At 47.1% G+C, this 18,624-nt stretch overlaps 1 protein-coding gene across 1 annotated transcript in view; it reads left to right on the plus strand.

Annotated features, from left to right (window-relative positions):
• The window catches only part of DGAT2 (diacylglycerol O-acyltransferase 2), a 50,089-nt gene that overhangs the window by 19,595 nt on the left and 11,870 nt on the right, over nucleotides 1–18,624 (plus strand). The window contains exons 2-4 of the mRNA XM_033145981.1: nucleotides 7,772–7,891; nucleotides 16,400–16,507; nucleotides 17,649–17,719. Coding sequence (XP_033001872.1) covers nucleotides 7,772–7,891; nucleotides 16,400–16,507; nucleotides 17,649–17,719 — 299 coding nt within the window. The remainder of the gene's footprint in view (nucleotides 1–7,771; nucleotides 7,892–16,399; nucleotides 16,508–17,648; nucleotides 17,720–18,624) is intronic.

Genomic DNA, 18,624 nt, shown 5'->3' on the forward strand with positions numbered 1-18,624 from the left:
GGTCAACACAGTCAAATGCTTTTGCGTAGTCAATGAAGCAGAAGTAGATGTTTTTCTGGAACTCTCTAGCTTTCTCCATAATCCAGCGCATGTTTGCAATTTGGTCTCTGGTTCCTCTGCCCCTTTGAAATCCAGCTTGCACTTCTGGGAGTTCTCGGTCCACATACTGCTTAAGCCTGCCTTGTAGAATTTTAAGCATAACCTTGCTAGCGTGTGAAATGAGTGCAATTGTGCGGTAGTTGGAGCATTCTTTGGCACTGCCCTTCTTTGGGATTGGGATGTAGACTGATCTTCTCCAATCCTCTGGCCACTGCTGAGTTTTCCAAACTTGTTTCCATTGTTACATCCATCAAAACTTATTTACACTGTTGAATTTATCTTAATGCTGCCAACGTTTTCAGCTGTACACAATTCCCCCCATTTATTCAAAAAATGTTTATATATATTTAAAGTAGATCAGGCTTCCTCAACCTCGGCCCTCCAGATGTTTTTGGCCTACAACTCCCATGATCCCTAGCTAGCAGGACCAGTGGTCAGGGATGATGGGAGTTGTAGTCTCCAAACATCTGGAGGGCCGAGGTTGAGGAAGCCTGGAGGAGATGAATAAATAAGTTAAGTTAATTTGGAATGTACAGAAAATATGAAAAATAAATTTAAGGGACCGCAGAAAGGGGGGGGGAGGAAGTCGAGTTTCGAAATGTTAAAGTGATTGTCAAATTATTGAAATGTATAAAATGTAAAAATCATAAATCATTTTATGGCCTACAAAGATGGTGTTCATTTGCGGGAGAAATAATGGCACATGCAGTTTTTGGCAGCCCGTTGTCATCTCTCTTACATTTGCCTGCTTGAAGTAGCTCAAAAGTAAAACCAAACAGCGATAGTTAGCCATTAAGAAGTTTGTTCTGGTACAACGATAAGAGTACTCACATCTTAATACTCTTAACTAATCTGGGTGCATTGTAAGGAAAAATTTCTATTGTAACCCGTATGTTTTCCTTCCTTTTTTCTGCCTCCTTGACGTTCCTGCGGCAAGGAATTTGTCACGGTCTTGAGAAATCCCAGAAATTGGAGAATGGGTTTTCTTGTGGCTGCCTTGCAACATCTGATGGCTTTTGTTCTGCCTTGGAACGGACTGTGCAGAAAGGCTGTCGCGGGGACTAATGGGGTCACAGTGGTGGGAAAGACGGTGAAAGCCACGAGATGGAATTGTGCAACGCGAATGTTCACGTTAAGGCCAGTCGGTGGGTCTTGCGGCTGTGAAAGTGAAATGCGAGTCTCCCCAAGAGACTTGAAGTCCTCTGACGTGCTTGATGGCCTTTTGGCCATTGCACTCGGGTCTGTTTATCAAAGCGCTAGGGACCTGCTTACGGAAATCTGGATTGCTCTCTTGTATTTTAACATGCGTGGCAGCTGGTTGAACGCCATCGTTTTTTGAAAAAAAAATATTGTAAGGTTCTCGGTTAGTTGCTCATGAGTAAGCAGCCAGAACTCTGCGGTTTCCTTAAAGGTTTTTACTGTGCAAACTATGTACAGTGCATGTCTGTATCAAGCGCTGTCAGAATCCGGGAATGACCCCTTCCGGTTCTGACCCCAACAAAAGAACTTACGGATACGAAAACGCACCGTTCGAAAGCACACCGGTGCAAGCAGATAAATAGGTACTATTGTGGCGGGAAGGTAAACGGCATTTCCGTGCACTCTGGTTTCCATCATGGTGTCCTCTTGCGCCAGAAGTGGTTTAGTCCTGCTGGCCACATGACCTGGAAAGCTGTCTAGTCTATGGACAGACACCGGCTCCCTCAGCCTGAAAGCGAGATGAGCGCCACAATCCCATAGTCGTCTTTGAGTGGACTTAACCATCCAGGGGTCCTTTAACTTTTACTGCAGCTACAGGGGGACTAGCCAAGGTTTTTTTTCGCCCGGATGAAGTCTCCAGAAGAGGGAGCACCATTTAGACTCCCAGCCTGTGTGGGTTTTGTGTGCCAAACTGGGCTTTTGCCCCAGGTGAAATAAAGCCTAGTTTCGCCCCTTCACAAAACATTCCATGCTCCCATCCTGCATTGTTGGATGAGCAGGGCCAATTTTTTCAAATGTGGGGACTGGGGAGGGTTGTTGACCCTAAGCTAAGCAAATTTCGAACGGACTTGCCATTCCGGGTGTACTTTCACTTCCGGCAATGGGGCATTCCTGGGGTCTGTATCGCTGCCGAAACCTGCTGGGTTAGAGGAGACAGAAGCTCGGAGTCCTCCTCCCAGCCTCCCTCCAAGTACCGTACTTTTAAGATGAGGGTTTTGTATTTAAGAAGTGTGTTAAAAATTCGGGGTCGTCTTATACATGGATAGTGCATGGGGGACGGGCAGACGTGTGACTGGTTGCTGCCACGAGCCGGAGATGGTCAGCGGCTATGGGTCGTGTTATTTGTGGCTGCGGCAAGGGCTGTTGTTGAATGGCTGTCGCTGCTGCAGTTGGGCGGGAGATTGACTGTCAGTCGGGTGAGCAAATTTTGGCAATCCTCCCCCCTAAACAATTCTGGATAATCTTCCCCCATTTTCTTAATTTGGAGTCCCCCAAAATCTTATACATGGGGGTGTGTATACACGGAAAAATATGGTACTCTTGACCAACTCTAAAATCTGTTGTTTACTTCTATATCACCAACACAAAATCTAAAGAAAGGGAGCTTACCATTTGTTTGCGCCCTGATGGCTGGATTCATGTAGCCCTAGTTACCCTACCTGACCTGGAATCCAGAATAATTGATCTTTATCAAGTCTGCAAATGGAAGGTGACAAGTTTTCTAAACAAAGGGATTCTCCGTTTCCAGCTTTGCGTTGTAATCCATCTGTTGTGGACTACCCTGCCCAGGTGGTCCCTGCTCCTGCCCACCTAGCACTTCGAAAGCACACCAGTGCAAGTAGATAAATAGGTACTGCTCCGGCGGGAAGGTAAACGGCGTTTCCGTGCGCTGCTCTGGTTCGCCAGAAGCGGCTTTGTCATGCTGGCCACATGACCTGGAAAAACTGTCTGTGGCCAAACGCCGGCTCCCTCGGCCAGTAACGCAAGATGACTGCCACAATCCCAGAGTCGGACACAACTGGACCTAATGGTTAGGGGTCACTGTACCTTTTTTATTGCATGTACAGTGCTACCGTAGTTTACGAACTTAATCCGTTCCGGAGGTCCATTCTTAAACCAAAGCTTGGTTCTTAAACCAAGGCGTGCTTTCCCATAGCAGCAGGGGACTCAATTTACAAACGGAACACACTCAACATGTTCCGCTTCCAAGTCAACGTTCACAAACCAAAACACCTACTTGCGGGTTTGAAGCATTCTTAATCCAAGTTGTTCATAAACGAAGCTGTTCTTAAACCAAGGTACCACTGTAATCATCACTTTTAACCAAAAATCTCAGAGCAGCTAACAAAGATTATAAAATATAAAAATGTCTTAAGATTCATAATGATATCCTCAAAGACCTAGACATTGCCAGTGTGAAATTATTATTTTTAATCTGTTTTAGTATGTTAACTTTTTGTGTGTTTAATTTTTCCTGATTTCCTTGTTTTATCTGTTTGTAAACCACTTTGAGGTGTGTGTGTGTGTGTGTGTGTACACACACACACACACACACACATATATATGTATACATATATATATTACAATGAAGCGGTGTATAAATTTTATGACAAATAAAAAATACAGTGGTACCTTGGTTTAAGAACAGCTAGTTTATGAACAACTTGGTAGGTATTTTGGTTTGTGAACTGATGTGATTAAACTTTTTTTTTTTTAACTTAGACTGAGTTTTAGCACACATGAAAAACTTTTTAAAAAATCCTTAATTCCTGAAGAATAGCCTTTGGACTATAATGTAACTTAAAGAGAAAATCTTTAGAAAGATTTTTTCCTCCAAAAGCATTTTATTTTAAAAATCCGATTTAATTTTTTTTAAAAAAAATCCGATTGAAATCAAAAAATTGATACATATATATTTTTTAAAAAATCATTGTGGTTTTTTTTTAAAATCCACCCTGCTTTCCTGTGATCCCATGTAAATCTGAGAGATGGTGACCAACTGAAGGTAATCCAGTGAGATTTAGGGCTGAGTGTGTTATGAACCCGAGTCTCCCTGCCCTTATTCTGACACTTTAACCAGGACATGACATTGATATCTAGATACCTATTATAGGTATCAAGGTATCTAAGTATCAAGACACACACCACAGCTCTGGACTGTAGCCGTTGAAGAATGCTGAATTCTGGAGTTTGTTTTGCACAAATGGGGTTCAATTATGTTCTTGGAGGACTGGTGGCACATTATTATTAATTTTGTATAATACCACCCCCTTCTTCCGGAGATCAAAAGCCCATCTGTGTGCTTGCTTCCTTGTTCCCTCTCCAGCTGCTTGACTTACCATATCACTAAACAAACCGATTAAAAATGAATGAAAAAGCCATTTAAGCTTCCAGTTCCGCTGACTTAAGGAGGCAAACCCAGTAAAAGCAGCTTTTGGAGAATTTACTACTATCGAGGGAAGAGGGAGCTGTGAAACATTACCAACCCCTCTTGCACAGGGGTTCTTACTGACTCAAATTCTCCCCAAAATTAATCTCCAGGTTCAAGCCAAAAGGGAGAGAAACCTCCTGTCATTTGACACCTGATGCATTTATTTATTTAACAGGATTTTTGTATCACTTAATTAAAACCTCTGAGTAACACTATAAAATGCACATTGAAATTAGAGATGAAGTTAGATTTTTTTTTTAAAAAAATTGCTTTTTAAGTTTTGAAAAATGTTAGGTTAACTTGTTTTTAACCTAACATACATATACATACACATATACATATACATATACAGTGGTGCCCCGCTAGACGAATGCCTCGCTAGATGAAAAACTCGCTAGACGAACGGCATTCGCTAGCGGAAGGCTGCCCCGCAAGACGAATTTTTTTTCGTCGCGAAAAGTAGCGGTTTGCATTGGTGCTTCACTAGACGAATAATTCGCTCTACGAAGACACTCGCAGAACGAATTATTTTCTTCTAGCGAGGCACCACTGTACATATAGTAAAGGTAAAGAGACCCCTGACCATTAGGTCCAGTCGCTGATGACTCTGGGGTTGTGGCGCTCATCTCGCGTTACTGGCCAAGGGAGCCGGCGTACAGCTTCCGGGTCATGTGGCCAGCATGACTAAGCCCCTTCTGGCGAACCAGAGCAGCGCATGGAAACGCCGTTTACCTTCCCGCCACAGCGGTACCTATTTATCTACTTGCACTGGTGTGCTTTCAAACTGCTAGGTGGGCAGGAGCCAGGGACCGAGCAACGGGAGCTCACCCCGTCGCGGGGATTCGAACCGCCAACCTTCTGATCGGCAAGCTCTAGGCTCAGTGCTTTAACCCACAGCGCCTCCCGTGTCCCTGTATACATACATATACATATATATAAATTTTTAAAAAATGCTTATTGTGAAATAAAACATCGAAATGCATTTTTTAATTTACACGTCTGGGTTACGTTTGTGAAAAGCAAGTCTCTCTCTCTCTCTCTCTCTCTCTCTCTCTCTCTCTCTCTCTCGCCTACCCCCCCAAACTGGTGATGAAAACAGTCATAATTAATTGCCTTTGCTGTACTGGATGTACAGCGACTGGCAGAGGCCGGGCTTTGCCTGAAAGTCCCTTGTCCCTGGCTTTGTGAATAGTTAAACCGAAAAAAAAAATTCTGGTCTTCAAGAGTCATCTTGGGATTTCCTGTCTCTCCGGGATCCGTCAATGTGTAACTTTCTCTGTGCCCATTTACAGGTGGGCGGAAGCCGCTTGCAAACAAGGAGCGTGGGTTGTTTTGGTTTGGTTTGGAGGGGGGCGTGTTAGCCGAATCCTCCCCTTTCCATAGTCCATCTGCCGAAAAGTTCAAGTGCCTGTGGAATCTTGCAACTGAAGGAAACAAAAAGTTGGCAGGGGGGATCTCATGGCTCAATCCCAGGCCTTCTGTTTTTGCTTATCGTGGGGACCAAGGCTATTTGAAAGGTCGTTGGCTTCTGGCGTTGCTGTTTTCTCCCAATAATTGGCATGCCCCCTGTCCGCATGGGCAAGGAATGCCACAGGGATGGAGTTGCGTCCTCGTGGCTCCTTTGCAAATTACTTATTTGCGGGGATTCCTGCACCACCACCCTCTCAGTCACATCTCGGTCTGCCGTACGACTTTCTCGCATGCAACCAAGCTTAGACATGGCAGCTTGTTCTTGTGTAAAGCTGGATTTTGTGGGAATGTTCAGGGAGGCAGGAGAGAATATATTGTTTTTTTTAATATCCTTCCTAACTTGCGCTTCCAAGTTCTATAACTTAGCAGAGTTTTAAATTCCCCTTTTGAACGCACAGCAGATAGCTGGTTGCAGGCTTGTTTAAGTCTCTTACTATTAGTTTCCTGGTAAGTTCCCCTATATGGGACGCGGGTGGCGCTGTGGGTTAAACCACAGAGCCTAGGCTTGTCGATCAGAAGGTTGGCGGTTCGAATCCCCGAGACGGGGTGAGCTCCTGTTGCTCGGTCCCTGCTCCTGCCAACCTAGCAGTTTGAAAGCATGTCAAAGTGCAAGTAGATAAATAGGTACTGCTCCGGCGGGAAGGTAAACGTCGTTTCCGTGTGCTGCTCTGGTTCACCAGAAGTGGCTTAGTCATGCTGGCCACATGACCCGGAAAAACTGTTTGCGGACAAACGCCAGCTCCCTCTAAAGCGAGATGAGCGCCACAACCCCAGTCATCCGCGACTGGACCTAATGGTCAGGGGTCCATTTACCTTTACCTTACAAATACATAAAGTATCATAGAATCATAGAGTTGGAAGAGACCACAAGGGCCATCCAGTCCAACCCCCTGCCAAGCAGGAAACACCATCAAAGCATTCCTGACAGATGGCTGTCAAGCCTCCGCTTCAAGACCTCCAAAGAAGGAGACTCCACCACACTCCTTGGCAGCAAATTCCACTGTCCAACAGCTCTTACTGTCAAGAAGTTCTTCCTAATGTTTAGGTGGAATCTTCTTTCTTGTAGTTTGAATCCATTGCCCCGTGCCCGCTACCTACATAGTATTAAAGCGACACCACCTTATAAAAATAACGAAATCGCCGCCGTTAAGAAATGACCAGATGTTAACCGAAAACAGATCATGAGTTTCATTGTTACACTGCTTACCATTAAATACCTGGGAGCAGGGTCTAGAGCAGGGTTTCCCAAACTTGGGTCTCCAGCTGTTTTTGGACTACAGTTCTCATCATCCCTGACTACTGGTCCTGCTAGCTAGGGATGATGGGATTTGTAGTCCGAAATGGAGCCGGAAACCCAAGTTTGGGAAACCTAGCTCTAGACCTAATCCTTTGACTAGGGGTAGGTAGTCAAAGTGGCACCCTCCAGTTGTTGTTGGACTACAATTCCTATCATTCCTGGTCAATGTCCAGGCTGCCTAAGGCTGATGGGAGTTGTAGTCCAACGACTTTGGCAGTGCACCTCATTGGCTACCCCTGGCCGAGTCCTTCTCTGGAGGTCATGGGGTGGTGGGTGGGGCTTGTGGGGTTAATGCCAGGATGTGTGGCAAGGTTCCCCTTTGACGCAGAGGACCAATGAGTAAATAGGACCATGGCTTACGTGTGTTGATTCCTACAATTAGAAAGCGACCGGAGTTTTGAGACCGTTCCATAATTTTCTGCTTTTTGTATCTGCCAAGGACCCGGTGACAGCCTTTCTCCTTTTCTCTCCCCCCCCTCCCTTTCTGTCTCCAGGCACGGGGTCCGGTATCCTCTCGGCGTTTCAGGATCTGTCCTGGCTGTCTAAGTCGAAAGTAGAGAAGCAGCTGCAGATCATCTCAGTGCTGCAATGGGTCCTGAGTTTCCTCATCATGGGTAAGACGAGTGCCTTTCTATTTTGAAGTCGGCGGTTGGTTGGTTGGTTGGTTGGTAGGTCTGTTTTTAAACCATGTCTGTGCATCTCCAGTCAAGGGGATTGTAGACTCATAGGACTGAAGAATTGGAAAGGGGACCCTGAGGGGGCTGGACTAGATGAACCTTGGGTTTCCTTCCAACTCTGCCATTCCATGATTCTACCTGTGTACAGAAGGCTAATACTCAAAAGCACCCTTCTCACTGCTCCATCTGACCAACCAAGAAGCCTTAGAAGAGTTGAAAGACACATTCTATTCAGGTAGAAGCACTCCAATAGAGAGCAAAGCAGGGTTGACCACAGGTGTGTCCTGGGAGGGACTCCGCAGGACCATGTTTGGCCCTTGGGGGTGAAGTTCGTGTTCTACGGGGTTTTTACAAAGCACATTTTGTTTTATGCTTATATTCCCCCAACCCCAATCAATTGAGAAATAGTGGCTTACTGGTCTGACTGCACTCGCTACCAAATAGTTTATGGGCCCGATTCAGAGTGCTGGTTTTGACCTATAAAGCCTTAAATGGCCCCCATATGAACCTACCCAGACCCTGAGATTATTTTCTGAGGCCCTTCTTCGTGTGCCATCTCCTCGAAAGGTCCGGAGGGTGGCAACACAAGAACGGGGCCTTCTCTGCAGTGGCTCCCTGTCTATGGAATGCTCTCCCCAGGGAAGTTCGCCTGGCATCTTCATTATACACCTTTAGTCGCCAGGCAAAACTGTTCCTTTTTGACCAGGCCTTTGGTAGATCTGATTGACATTCTATACACCCTTTTAAAATGTGCCTTTTTTGGGGTGTGTGTGTTAATTGAGTTATTGTTTTTTATTTTTATTTTATATATTGTGATCTTTTCTGTGAACTGCCTTGACACCTTTGGGTATGTTGTTGTTCAGTCGTTCAGTCATGTCCGATTCTTCATGACCCCATGGACCAGAGCACGCTAGGCACACCTGTCTTTCACTGCCTCCCGCAGTTTGGTCAGACTCATGTTGGTAGCTTCGAGAACGCTGTCCAGCCATCTCATCCTCTGCTGTCCCCTTCTCCTTGTGCCCTCCATCTTTCCCAGCATCAGGGTCTTTTCCAGGGAGTCTTCTCTTCTCACGAGGTGACCAAAGTATTGGAGCCTCAGCTTCAGGATCTGTCCTTCCAGTGAGCACTCAGGGCTGATTTCCTTCAGAATGGATAGGTTTGATCTTCTTGCAGTCCTTCAGGTATAGGGCGGTATATAAATTCTAATAATATAATACCTCTTGTAGAACTGGAGCTGGGGTGGGGGGTGAGTTCTGCATTGGTTCGAACCAAGCAGCCAATTCCTGGTAGACTCATGGAAACCCAGACACCATATTTTCACCCTCAACAGGAACGAGATCTAAGCACCACCCCCGTTTAATATTTCCAGTCTTCTTCAGCTCCCCGGCTGCCAAAACAACACCATCTTTGCATGAGAGGGAGCAGGTTTTGCTGGAACCCTAGATGTGCAGACAAGCTAGGGAGACCTTTAAAGGAGAAGAAAACCCCAAAACAGCCCAGTGCCGGGTGCTCGGTGGATCAAAAAATAAATAAAATCTAACTGAATGTGGGTGGCAAGCACATACTGCTGCAGGCCTCACTTCTAACTGTTGTTGTTGTTCAGTTGTTCAGTCGTGTCCGACTCTTCGTGACCCCATGGAGCAGAGCACGCCAGGCACTCCTCTCTTCCACTGCCTCCCGCAGTTTGGCCAAACTCATGCCAGTCGCTTCGAGAACACTGTCCAACCATCTCATCCACTGTCGTCCCCTTCTCCTTGCGCCCTCCATCTTTCCCAACATCAGGGTCTTTTCCACGGAGTCTTCTCTTCTCATGAGGTGGCCAACGTTATAGAGAAGTTAATAATTGAAATTTACTCAGAATTGGAAATAAACTTTAAAACAAGATTTCCCAAATCACCAGAAGCATATCTTCTAGGCATTAACAACCCCTGACATACCCAATAAAATGAGGAACTTCTTTTTATATGCCTCTGCGGCTGCAAGAATCCTAGTGGCGTCACACTGGAAGAGCAAGATTGTTGTTGTTGTTCAGTCGTTCAGTCGTGTCCGACTCTTCGTGACGCCATGGACCAGAGCACGCCAAGCACTCCTGTCTTCCACTGCCTCCCGCAGTTTGGTCAGACTCATGTTGATAGATTGGAGAACACTGTCCAACCATCTCATCCTCTGTCGTCCCCTTCTCCTTGTGCCCTCCATCTTTCCCAACATCAGGGTCTTTTCTAGGGAACCGGGTTCGCGTCTCCCCTCCTCCACATGCAGCTGCTGGGTGACCTTGGGCTAGTCACACTTCTCTGAAGTCTCTCAGCCCCACTCACCTCACAGAGGAAGGGAAAGGAGAATGTTAGCCGCTTTGAGACTCCTTCGGGTAGTGATAAAGCGGGATATCAAATCCAAACTCTTCTTTTTCTTCTCTTTACATATTCAGTCTCCATGGAGGGAGTCCATATCTTACCGTATGGTCATTTCAAGAAACTAGTTGGCCACAAATGGAAGAGGAAGATGATGATGATTATGATAATAATAATAATAATAATAATAATAATAATAATTTGTATTTGTAACCCGTCCTCCCTGGCTTGAGCCAGGCTCAGAGCGGTTAACGTCATATAAATAACAAAGTATACATAAAAACAGGCATCAATTAATTAAAACACATCTTAAAATTAATTGAGACAAATTAAAATCTGGACAAATGGCACTTATCAGGTTAAGATTGAGAGCAGTTAATACATGCCAGGACCAACTGTTTTCACTGATCATATAAAGACCCGTGAAGAGGCTGGGAGTCTTCCTTCATGCTTGTTCTTATACAAAGGGAAATAGTTCTAGTGTGGTGTAGTGGTTATGAGCGGTGGACTCGTAATCTGGTGAACTGGGTTCGCTTCCCCGCTCCTCCACATGCAGCTGCTGGGTGACCTTGGACTAGTCACACTTCTCTGAAGTCTCTCAGCCCCACTCACCTCACAGAGTGTTTGTTGTCGGGGAGGAAGGGAAAGGAGAATGTGAGCCGCTTTGAGACTCCTTCGGGTAGTGAAAAAGCGGGATATCAAATCCAAACTCTTCTCCTTCTTCTTCTCCTCTTCTCATGAGGTGGCCAAAGTACTGGATCCTCACTTCTAACTAGCCTCCTTTAAGTGGCAAGTGTTAAATGGAGGTGCGAGGGCATCGTGATGCCAGACTCATCCCCCGGACCTTGGGAATGCTGAATATTGCATGTGAAGAAAACACACCCAGTCCAAACACGATGTCCAAAAGTGGCCTGCACCTGTTGGCACCCCTCTTGTTATCTTTCATTCTCCATCTCCCTGCTGGCAAGCTTTGGGGTGCCGTCTTCTTGGGCCGGGGCGGCACGAGGAGGAGCGTGCCCAGGAAAGCACATGTGCCTCTGGGTTGTTTTTTTTTGGGGGGGGGGAGTTTTCTAACATGCCTTAAATAGATAGTGCTGAATAAATAACACGATGTTCCTCAAACATCAGGGGACAAATTTAGGCATTTCAGATCTTAGAATGTGAGGCAGCCCCAACAGACCAGATTTGTGGTAGACTCGGGATTCGCAGAAGATTATGGGTCCCTAGTGCAGATAAATGAATGGAGGGAGGGTCCGACATGGTTAAATTGGGAAGGGGGGGGTGGCTTGCACCTCTGGGTCCTTGCTGTCGAAAAACAGAAAGGTGGGCGTCTTTTCTGAGCCAGGAGGGTTTTTTTCGTCGTGGAGAACGGGCTCCCTCAAACATGGCGCACGTGGAAGCTAAACAGATTTGCACTAACACCTACAAGGCACGCAATGTGGGTGGGGGTATCTCAGGAATGGGGGACAATGCAGCCCCCCAAAAAACTTCACCTGACCCTCAGAAATCTCCCCAAGCCATGCACCCCCTTCCCAAGCCACACCCCTCATTGTGCCCCAAATGTTTTTTCTTGGTTGGGCTGTGTCCCTCAACTCTGATCATGCCTCTTATTTGCCTAGTTAGGCAAACTAAGGCCTGGGGCCCGGATCTGGCCCAATCACCTTCTAAATCCAGCCCACGGACGGTCCTGGAATCGGCGTGTTTTTACATGAGTAGAATGTGTGCTTTTATTTAAAATGCATCTCTGGGTTATTTGTGGGGCATAGGAATTCGTTCATTTCCCCCCCCCCAAAAAAAATATAGTCCGGCCCCCCACAAGATCTGAGGGACAGTGGACCGGCCCCCTGCTGAAAAAGTTTGCTGACTCCTGGCCTGGATGGAAAGAAGTGTGTGTGTGTGTAGAAATTGGGCTGTAGTACAAAGGCAACATTTGCACCCATTCCTGTGTCCACCTCTGCTCCTGGCCCCACCCAACCCTGCCATGGGGCTCTGAGGGGAATATGGCCCACTGGCAGGGCTACAGCCACCCCACCTTCTCTCCATTGCTAAGGCAGATGGTTGCAAAAAGCTGTATCCTGACAGTGGTTGCTTAGCAACTGTGCAGAGGATGGTTTCCCTGTGCAGAATTGAGTGGATGGAAGTAGTTCTGCACCCTCGAGGGTAAGAGCCTGCTGCGGTATGGATCTGGGCCCCTCTCAGGTGAGAGGTGGGAGAGGAGCATGAGATGGCCCAGGAGGAGTCAAGATATTGGCACTCCAGATATTAGGAGTGTATCTTATAAGTCCAGGTTTGGCAATGGCCCTTTTTGTGTAGGCTGTCAATATTGTTGAATGTTATTGGTTTAGGTATGAGTGGGGTAATGCCTGAGGTAGTAAACGGCAGAACAAACGGATCAGGACCGCAATACCTCAGGAATCGCTTCTCTCCTGACCCGGACCCTGAAATCATCCGCTGAGGCCCTTCTTTGTTTGCCTCCTCCATGTGAGGTCCAGAGGATGGCAACACGAGAACGGGGCCTTCTCTGCAGTGGCTCCCCATTTGTGAAATGCTCTCCCCAGGGAGAATCGCCTGGCGCCTTCATTATACACCTTTAGGCGCCAGGCGAAAACGTTCCTCTTTAAGCAGGCCTTTGTCTGATGGGTGCCCTTTCAAATGCATTGGGGAGAGGGGATCATTGGGTTGTTTTAATTACGTATTTTGTTTTTTTTATCCTGCGGCTTTTACCTTGTGAACTCCTGTGAGACCTGCGGGAATCGGGTGGTAGGCAGATTTTAACAACAACAGCCACAAATTCATGGGAGACGAAGCAATTGATGTGTTGGGGTCCCAGTGGTAATGGCTGCCTCCGGGATCAGAGGTGCTGCAGCTCTGAAGAACAGTTGCTCTGGAAGAGCAACAGGAGAAGGCTCTTTTGGTTGTATCCTGCTTTTGAGTTTCATGCTGGCGTTTGGTAAACAGGATGCTGAACTAAATGGTCCTTTGGCTTGATCCAGCAGAGTGCTTATGTTTGTCTGATCTTTGCCCCATGGGGCAGAACAACCTGCACCCGGTTGGCATGCTACTTTCATTTTGTGCACAGCGGGAGCTGAACGTTCCTCGCAGGCACCTGTCCCTCCCTCTTGCTCCCCTCGCATATAAACATGTTGTTGTTTTCTTATCGGTGTGCAAAGTGCAAGAGAACAGGGCTCATCCAGACTGCCTTTTGTCCTGCGTTTCTAGGCACAGTTTAAAGCCTCACATCTGAGCATTATGTTTTCTTTTCGCCCTGGCGCTATCCCCGTAAAACCCCGCTCTTTAGCGCTGAGTCGGAACCAACAGCAATCCGTGGGAAATCCGAACAGCCGTTTGTTCCAATTCAGCATCAAAGAGCGGGCTTTCCTGGGGCACGGAGCTTTAAAGCATGGACGGTGCAACAGGGAATCTGGATGAGCCCTCGTTCTTAGTCAGTGATAGAAATTAGCCAGGCGCCAGGCACGTTTTGCGACTGGCGTAGGTCCGATTGCAACCACGTGGAGAGGTTGGCGACTGACCTCTCCATCTGGCTGGCCCCTCCAGCTTTCTTAAGCAGGTCAGCAGAAGAGATTGCATTTATATCTCACCTTTTTCTCCAAGGAGTCCATGGTTCACCCCACTCCTCAGTGAATCCCTACAATGACCCTGTGAGGTAGGGCTAAGAGGCTGTGATTGACTACAAGGTCAATTTTTAAAATAATATTTTGTAAAGCAATTTTTAACTTCTTCACGAGCGTCAGGACTGAGTGGGGATTTGAACCCTGATCTCTCAGTTCCTATCCGGACACTCTAACCACTACACCACCCTGGCTTCCCAGAGTCCTTCTGCTATGGGGCAGCTCTATAAATTAAGTCGGCAAATAAATTAGGGAAAGCAAAATGTCCCTTAGAGAAGGATCTGAAATATTTCCCTTGAACCTTGAATTTCTTTTATTCATGATTGTTTTATTCAATGTTTTAATGTGTTCTAAACCACTTTTAGATTTTCCCCCCCTTTAAAATACAAAGCAGCGTAAGAGTGAAATTAACATTTATTTATTTTAATTCAGTTTATATACCGCCCTATACCCGGGGGGTCCCAGGGCGGTTCACAGAACAAAATCAAGATATAGAACCACAAAATACATAACAGAAATAAAAACAGTTACAGGTAGGTCTGCCATAGTCAAAACAAAATAAAAAAATTAGAAATTCCTTCCAGTAGCACCTTAGAGACCAACTAAGTTTGTTCTTGGTATGAGCTTTCGTGTGCATGCACACTGCCACAATAGCCCCCCCCCAAAAAAAACCAAACATTTTTAAAGGGCATAGGATGTAAATCAGATCCCTGGGGAGAGCATTCCACAGATGGGGAGCCACTGCAGAGAAGGCCCCATTCTCGTGTTGTCACCCTCCCGACCTCTCGAGGTGGCACACGAAGGAGGGCCTCAGAAGATGATCTCAGGGTCCGGGTAGGTTCATATGGAAAGAGGCGGTCCTTGAGGTATTGTCCTTGAGGTATTGTCCTGAATAAGAGACCTCGTTGCTTTAAAAAAAGGGGGGGTGCTTAGACATTCCATTGCGGTGACCGTAACCTAGGTTTAAGGTGCCATTTGGCAGTTAGCTTATATATCTTGAGTTTCTAACACTGTATCTAGATGCAGAGTCTGGATTCTCTTAGTGTCTACCGCAAATGAATTTTTAAAAGTACTGATCTTGGAGAAATTGGTATGTTGGCTGCACATACGTTTTCACACCAGCCTGTTAGCCTGAGCCGCACTGGTTGCGGCTGATTGGGAGTTGTAGTTTGGGATGGTGGAGAAATCCAAATCGGTTCTTACTCAAATGCAAGCTTGCCTAAGTCCCGCTTTCTGAAACAAGAAGCAAACCAGAAGACACCTATCCTTTTGAAATTTTCAATTCTCTGAATTTTGCCAAGCAGGTCTCCCACCAAGTTGTTGTTGTTCAGTCGTTTAGTTGTGTCCGACTCTTCGTGACCCCATGGACCAGAGCACGCCAGGCCCTCCTGTCTTCCACTGCCTCCCGCAGTTTGGCCAAACTCATGCCAGTCGCTTCGAGAACACTGTCCAACCATCTCATCCTCTGTCGTCCCCTTCTCCTTGTGCCCTCCATCTTTCCCAACATCAGGGTCTTTTCTAGGGAGTCTTCCCTTCTCATGAGGTGGCCAACGTACTGGAGCCTCAACTTCACGATCTGTCCTTCCAGTGAGCACTCAGGGCTGATTTCTTTAAGGGTGGATAAGTTTGATCTTCTTGCAGTCCATGGGACTCTCAAGAGTTTCCTCCAGCACCATAATTCAAAAGCATCAATTCTTTGGCAATCAGCCTTCTTTATGGTCCAGCTTGACAGCCACCTGTCAGGAATGCTTTGATGGTGTTTCCTGTTTGGCAGGGAGTTGGACTGGATGGCCCTTGTGGTCTCTTCCAACTCTATGATTCTATGATTCTCACTTCCATACATCACTACTGGGAAAACCATAGCTTTAACTAGACGGACCTCCAAGTAATGCGTAGCAAATGGCATGTACCTATTTGGGCAAAGTGTGCACATGAATTCACACATGGGTGAAAATAACATATTAAAAGGCATTATATCGCATGGGGAAATGTGTCTTTGGGGAGAAAAAATTAGCATTAAAATGTGGGTGAATTTCTCAACGAGGGCTTAATTTCCCGCCTGCCGACAAGCTGCCGTGGAAGCTTTGTTAAACTGAAGCCTTGAAAAATGAGAATCTGATATTGGCACATCCTAAAGTTTGAAAACATCTGGGAGCGTGTGACCTAGGTTGACTCTGAAGCCGGCCGGTAATACCTCTTCGGAGTAACCTAAGGTGGCTTTGGAGAAAGCTTTTTTTGGATGAATCTGTGCAGGAGGCTTAGCCGGTCGGCTGTGATGTCACTTAAGCCTTAAACAACACAATCCGATTTAGCTTGGCCGGGCAGGGGAGGGGGGCCAAGAGCAATGTAGAAGGGTTCAAGAGGCAAGGGTGTGTGTTTGTGTGCCAGGACAAATCCCTTCTTAGCAAAACGAGTTAATTCTACTTCTCTCTCTCTCTCCCTCTCCCCGCTCTCCATCTCTTCCCCAGGTGTGGCCTGCACTGTTATCCTCATGTACATTCTCTGTACGGACTGCTGGCTGATTGCAGCCGCGTACCTGGCCTGGCTCGTGTTTGACTGGAACACTCCGAAGAAAGGTAGGCAAATAGCTCAGTCGGCAGAGCGGGAGACTCGACGTCTCAAGGCTTGGGGGTTCGAGCCCCACGTTGGGCGAAAAGATTCCTGCATTGCAGGGGGTTGGACTAGATGACCCCCCGGGGTCCCTTCCAACAATACAATTTTGTGATTCTGTGCATCGAGATGGAGGCAATAGCCTGGATGCGGTCCGTATCCCTTGCGCACAAGCTGATCGCCAGGTCTGCTCCATCCCAAATCCATGCAGATATTTTTTTAAGAGGGGGAAATCTGCATGCTTTCCAAGCCTTTAAACCAGGCATAGGCAGACTCGGCCCTCCGGATGTTTTGGGACTACAACTCCCATCATCCCTAGTGGACAGGGCCAGTGGTCAGGGATGATGGGAATTGTAGTCTCAAGACATCTGGAGGGGCCGAGTTTGCCTATGCCTGCTTTAAACTGAGGCAATTATAGGAACCGACTCCTAGGGTCCGAGATCCCATAAAACAGGGGTGGCCAACTTCCAAGAGACTGCGATCTACTCACAGAGTTAAAAACTGGCAGTGATCTACCCCTTTTGGGGGGGTTCAGGTCAAAGTTGTTGAGCTTTTTTTTAGGAAGGAAAGTCCTGTTTTGGGGGGTTCAGGTCATTTTAGGGGTGCAGGGCAAAGATGTTGAGGTTTTTTAGGGGAGCCAAAGCTTTTTAGCTTCTTTGGAGGGAGCCACTGGTCTACCGGTGATCTACCCCAGGCGTCCAGTGATCTACCCGATAGATCGCGATCTCCCTGTTGGACATGCCTGCCATAAAATATTTCAGGGATCTGGGCGCCCCCAAAGTTGATGGGCGATGCCGTTTCAATGGTCTGTGTGTGATTGATTTTGTGGGGTGTGGCTTACCTGCCCCCCCATACCTTATTTAAGTTGGCACCCCTGGAGGTCATCCTTGGATTTTTGTGTCTCTTTTAAAAAGCCCACTTCCCGGGCTCTGCGTCTTCTTCCCATGGTGGTGGGGGGGGGTCCCCAGTTGCTTCCCCCCCCCCACCATTCCTCTGTATCCAGCCAGAACTTGACAACTGCACATTCCATGTCTGGCCTTTCAGCAGTTCTTTCTGATCAGCCACTGACAGCTGCTCCATTATTAATCATTATTTTTATCCCCAAAGGTGGGAGAAGATCGCAGTGGGTCAGAAACTGGGCTGTCTGGAGATATTTCCGGGACTATTTCCCAATCCGGGTGAGTAGTGCTGCGACCTGTTTTTCGCTGGCTTCCATTAAAAAAAAAAATCCTTTATTGAAATTCATAAATATCATACAGTATCTTAAATCCACACATACAAAGGAAAAAAAACCTTACATAAATTTACAGTTAAATATTAAATTACTCTTTCCACATATTTTCTAACTAAACTAAGATAAAATAAGATAAAGTAAAATAAAGTAGACTTCCCATCATTTCCCAATGTAATTAACATTTGTAATATTGAATGTACTTATGATTAATACATTACTCTTAATATATTTTCTAATACTTTGTACCGTTTACCCTTATTTCTTAATATTTACCTTACCCAAGCGTCATTCGAACGCAGGGTTTTGCAGGGGAGAGTTAGCGGGTATGGGAGGGCTTAAGCCTCCTCCCTCCAGAGAAGGGGGGCGGAGGAAGGCTCCGCGCTACCCGGGGTGGCGAAAAAAAGGTGTCCCTGGGGTGGGGCGTCGTGACGTCACGCAGCCGCTTCCACAGCCCCCTTTTAAGCTCATAGGGGGCCGTGGAAGCGGTGGTCCGACGATGGAGTTTGCCTGCACGAAATGTCGCGCAGGCGCACTCCGCCATCGGGCCATGCGCTGCTGCTCCCGGGGTGACGGAGGGAGCGGCGGCGCGTGGGGGTGACAAGCAGCGGCCCCTCCCGCCACTCTCCACGAGCCGCCGCTCGCTCCGTCGCCCCGGGAGCAGCAGCGCTGCACAGACAGGGTGGCGGGGCTCCCCTTGGGGAGTGGCGGGAGGGGCCGCCACTTGTCACCCCCCTTCCCCAGGCACCCAGGGCGTAGCGTCCCCACCACCACCCCTAGCGACGCCCCTGCTCCAGAGTTATTTCCTACAAATGTTCCCCATATCTGCACTGCAAAGGACACAACGGGCTG

Source organism: Lacerta agilis, chromosome 4 (assembly GCF_009819535.1).
Source record: "Lacerta agilis isolate rLacAgi1 chromosome 4, rLacAgi1.pri, whole genome shotgun sequence".
NCBI classification, from domain to species: domain Eukaryota; kingdom Metazoa; phylum Chordata; class Lepidosauria; order Squamata; family Lacertidae; genus Lacerta; species Lacerta agilis.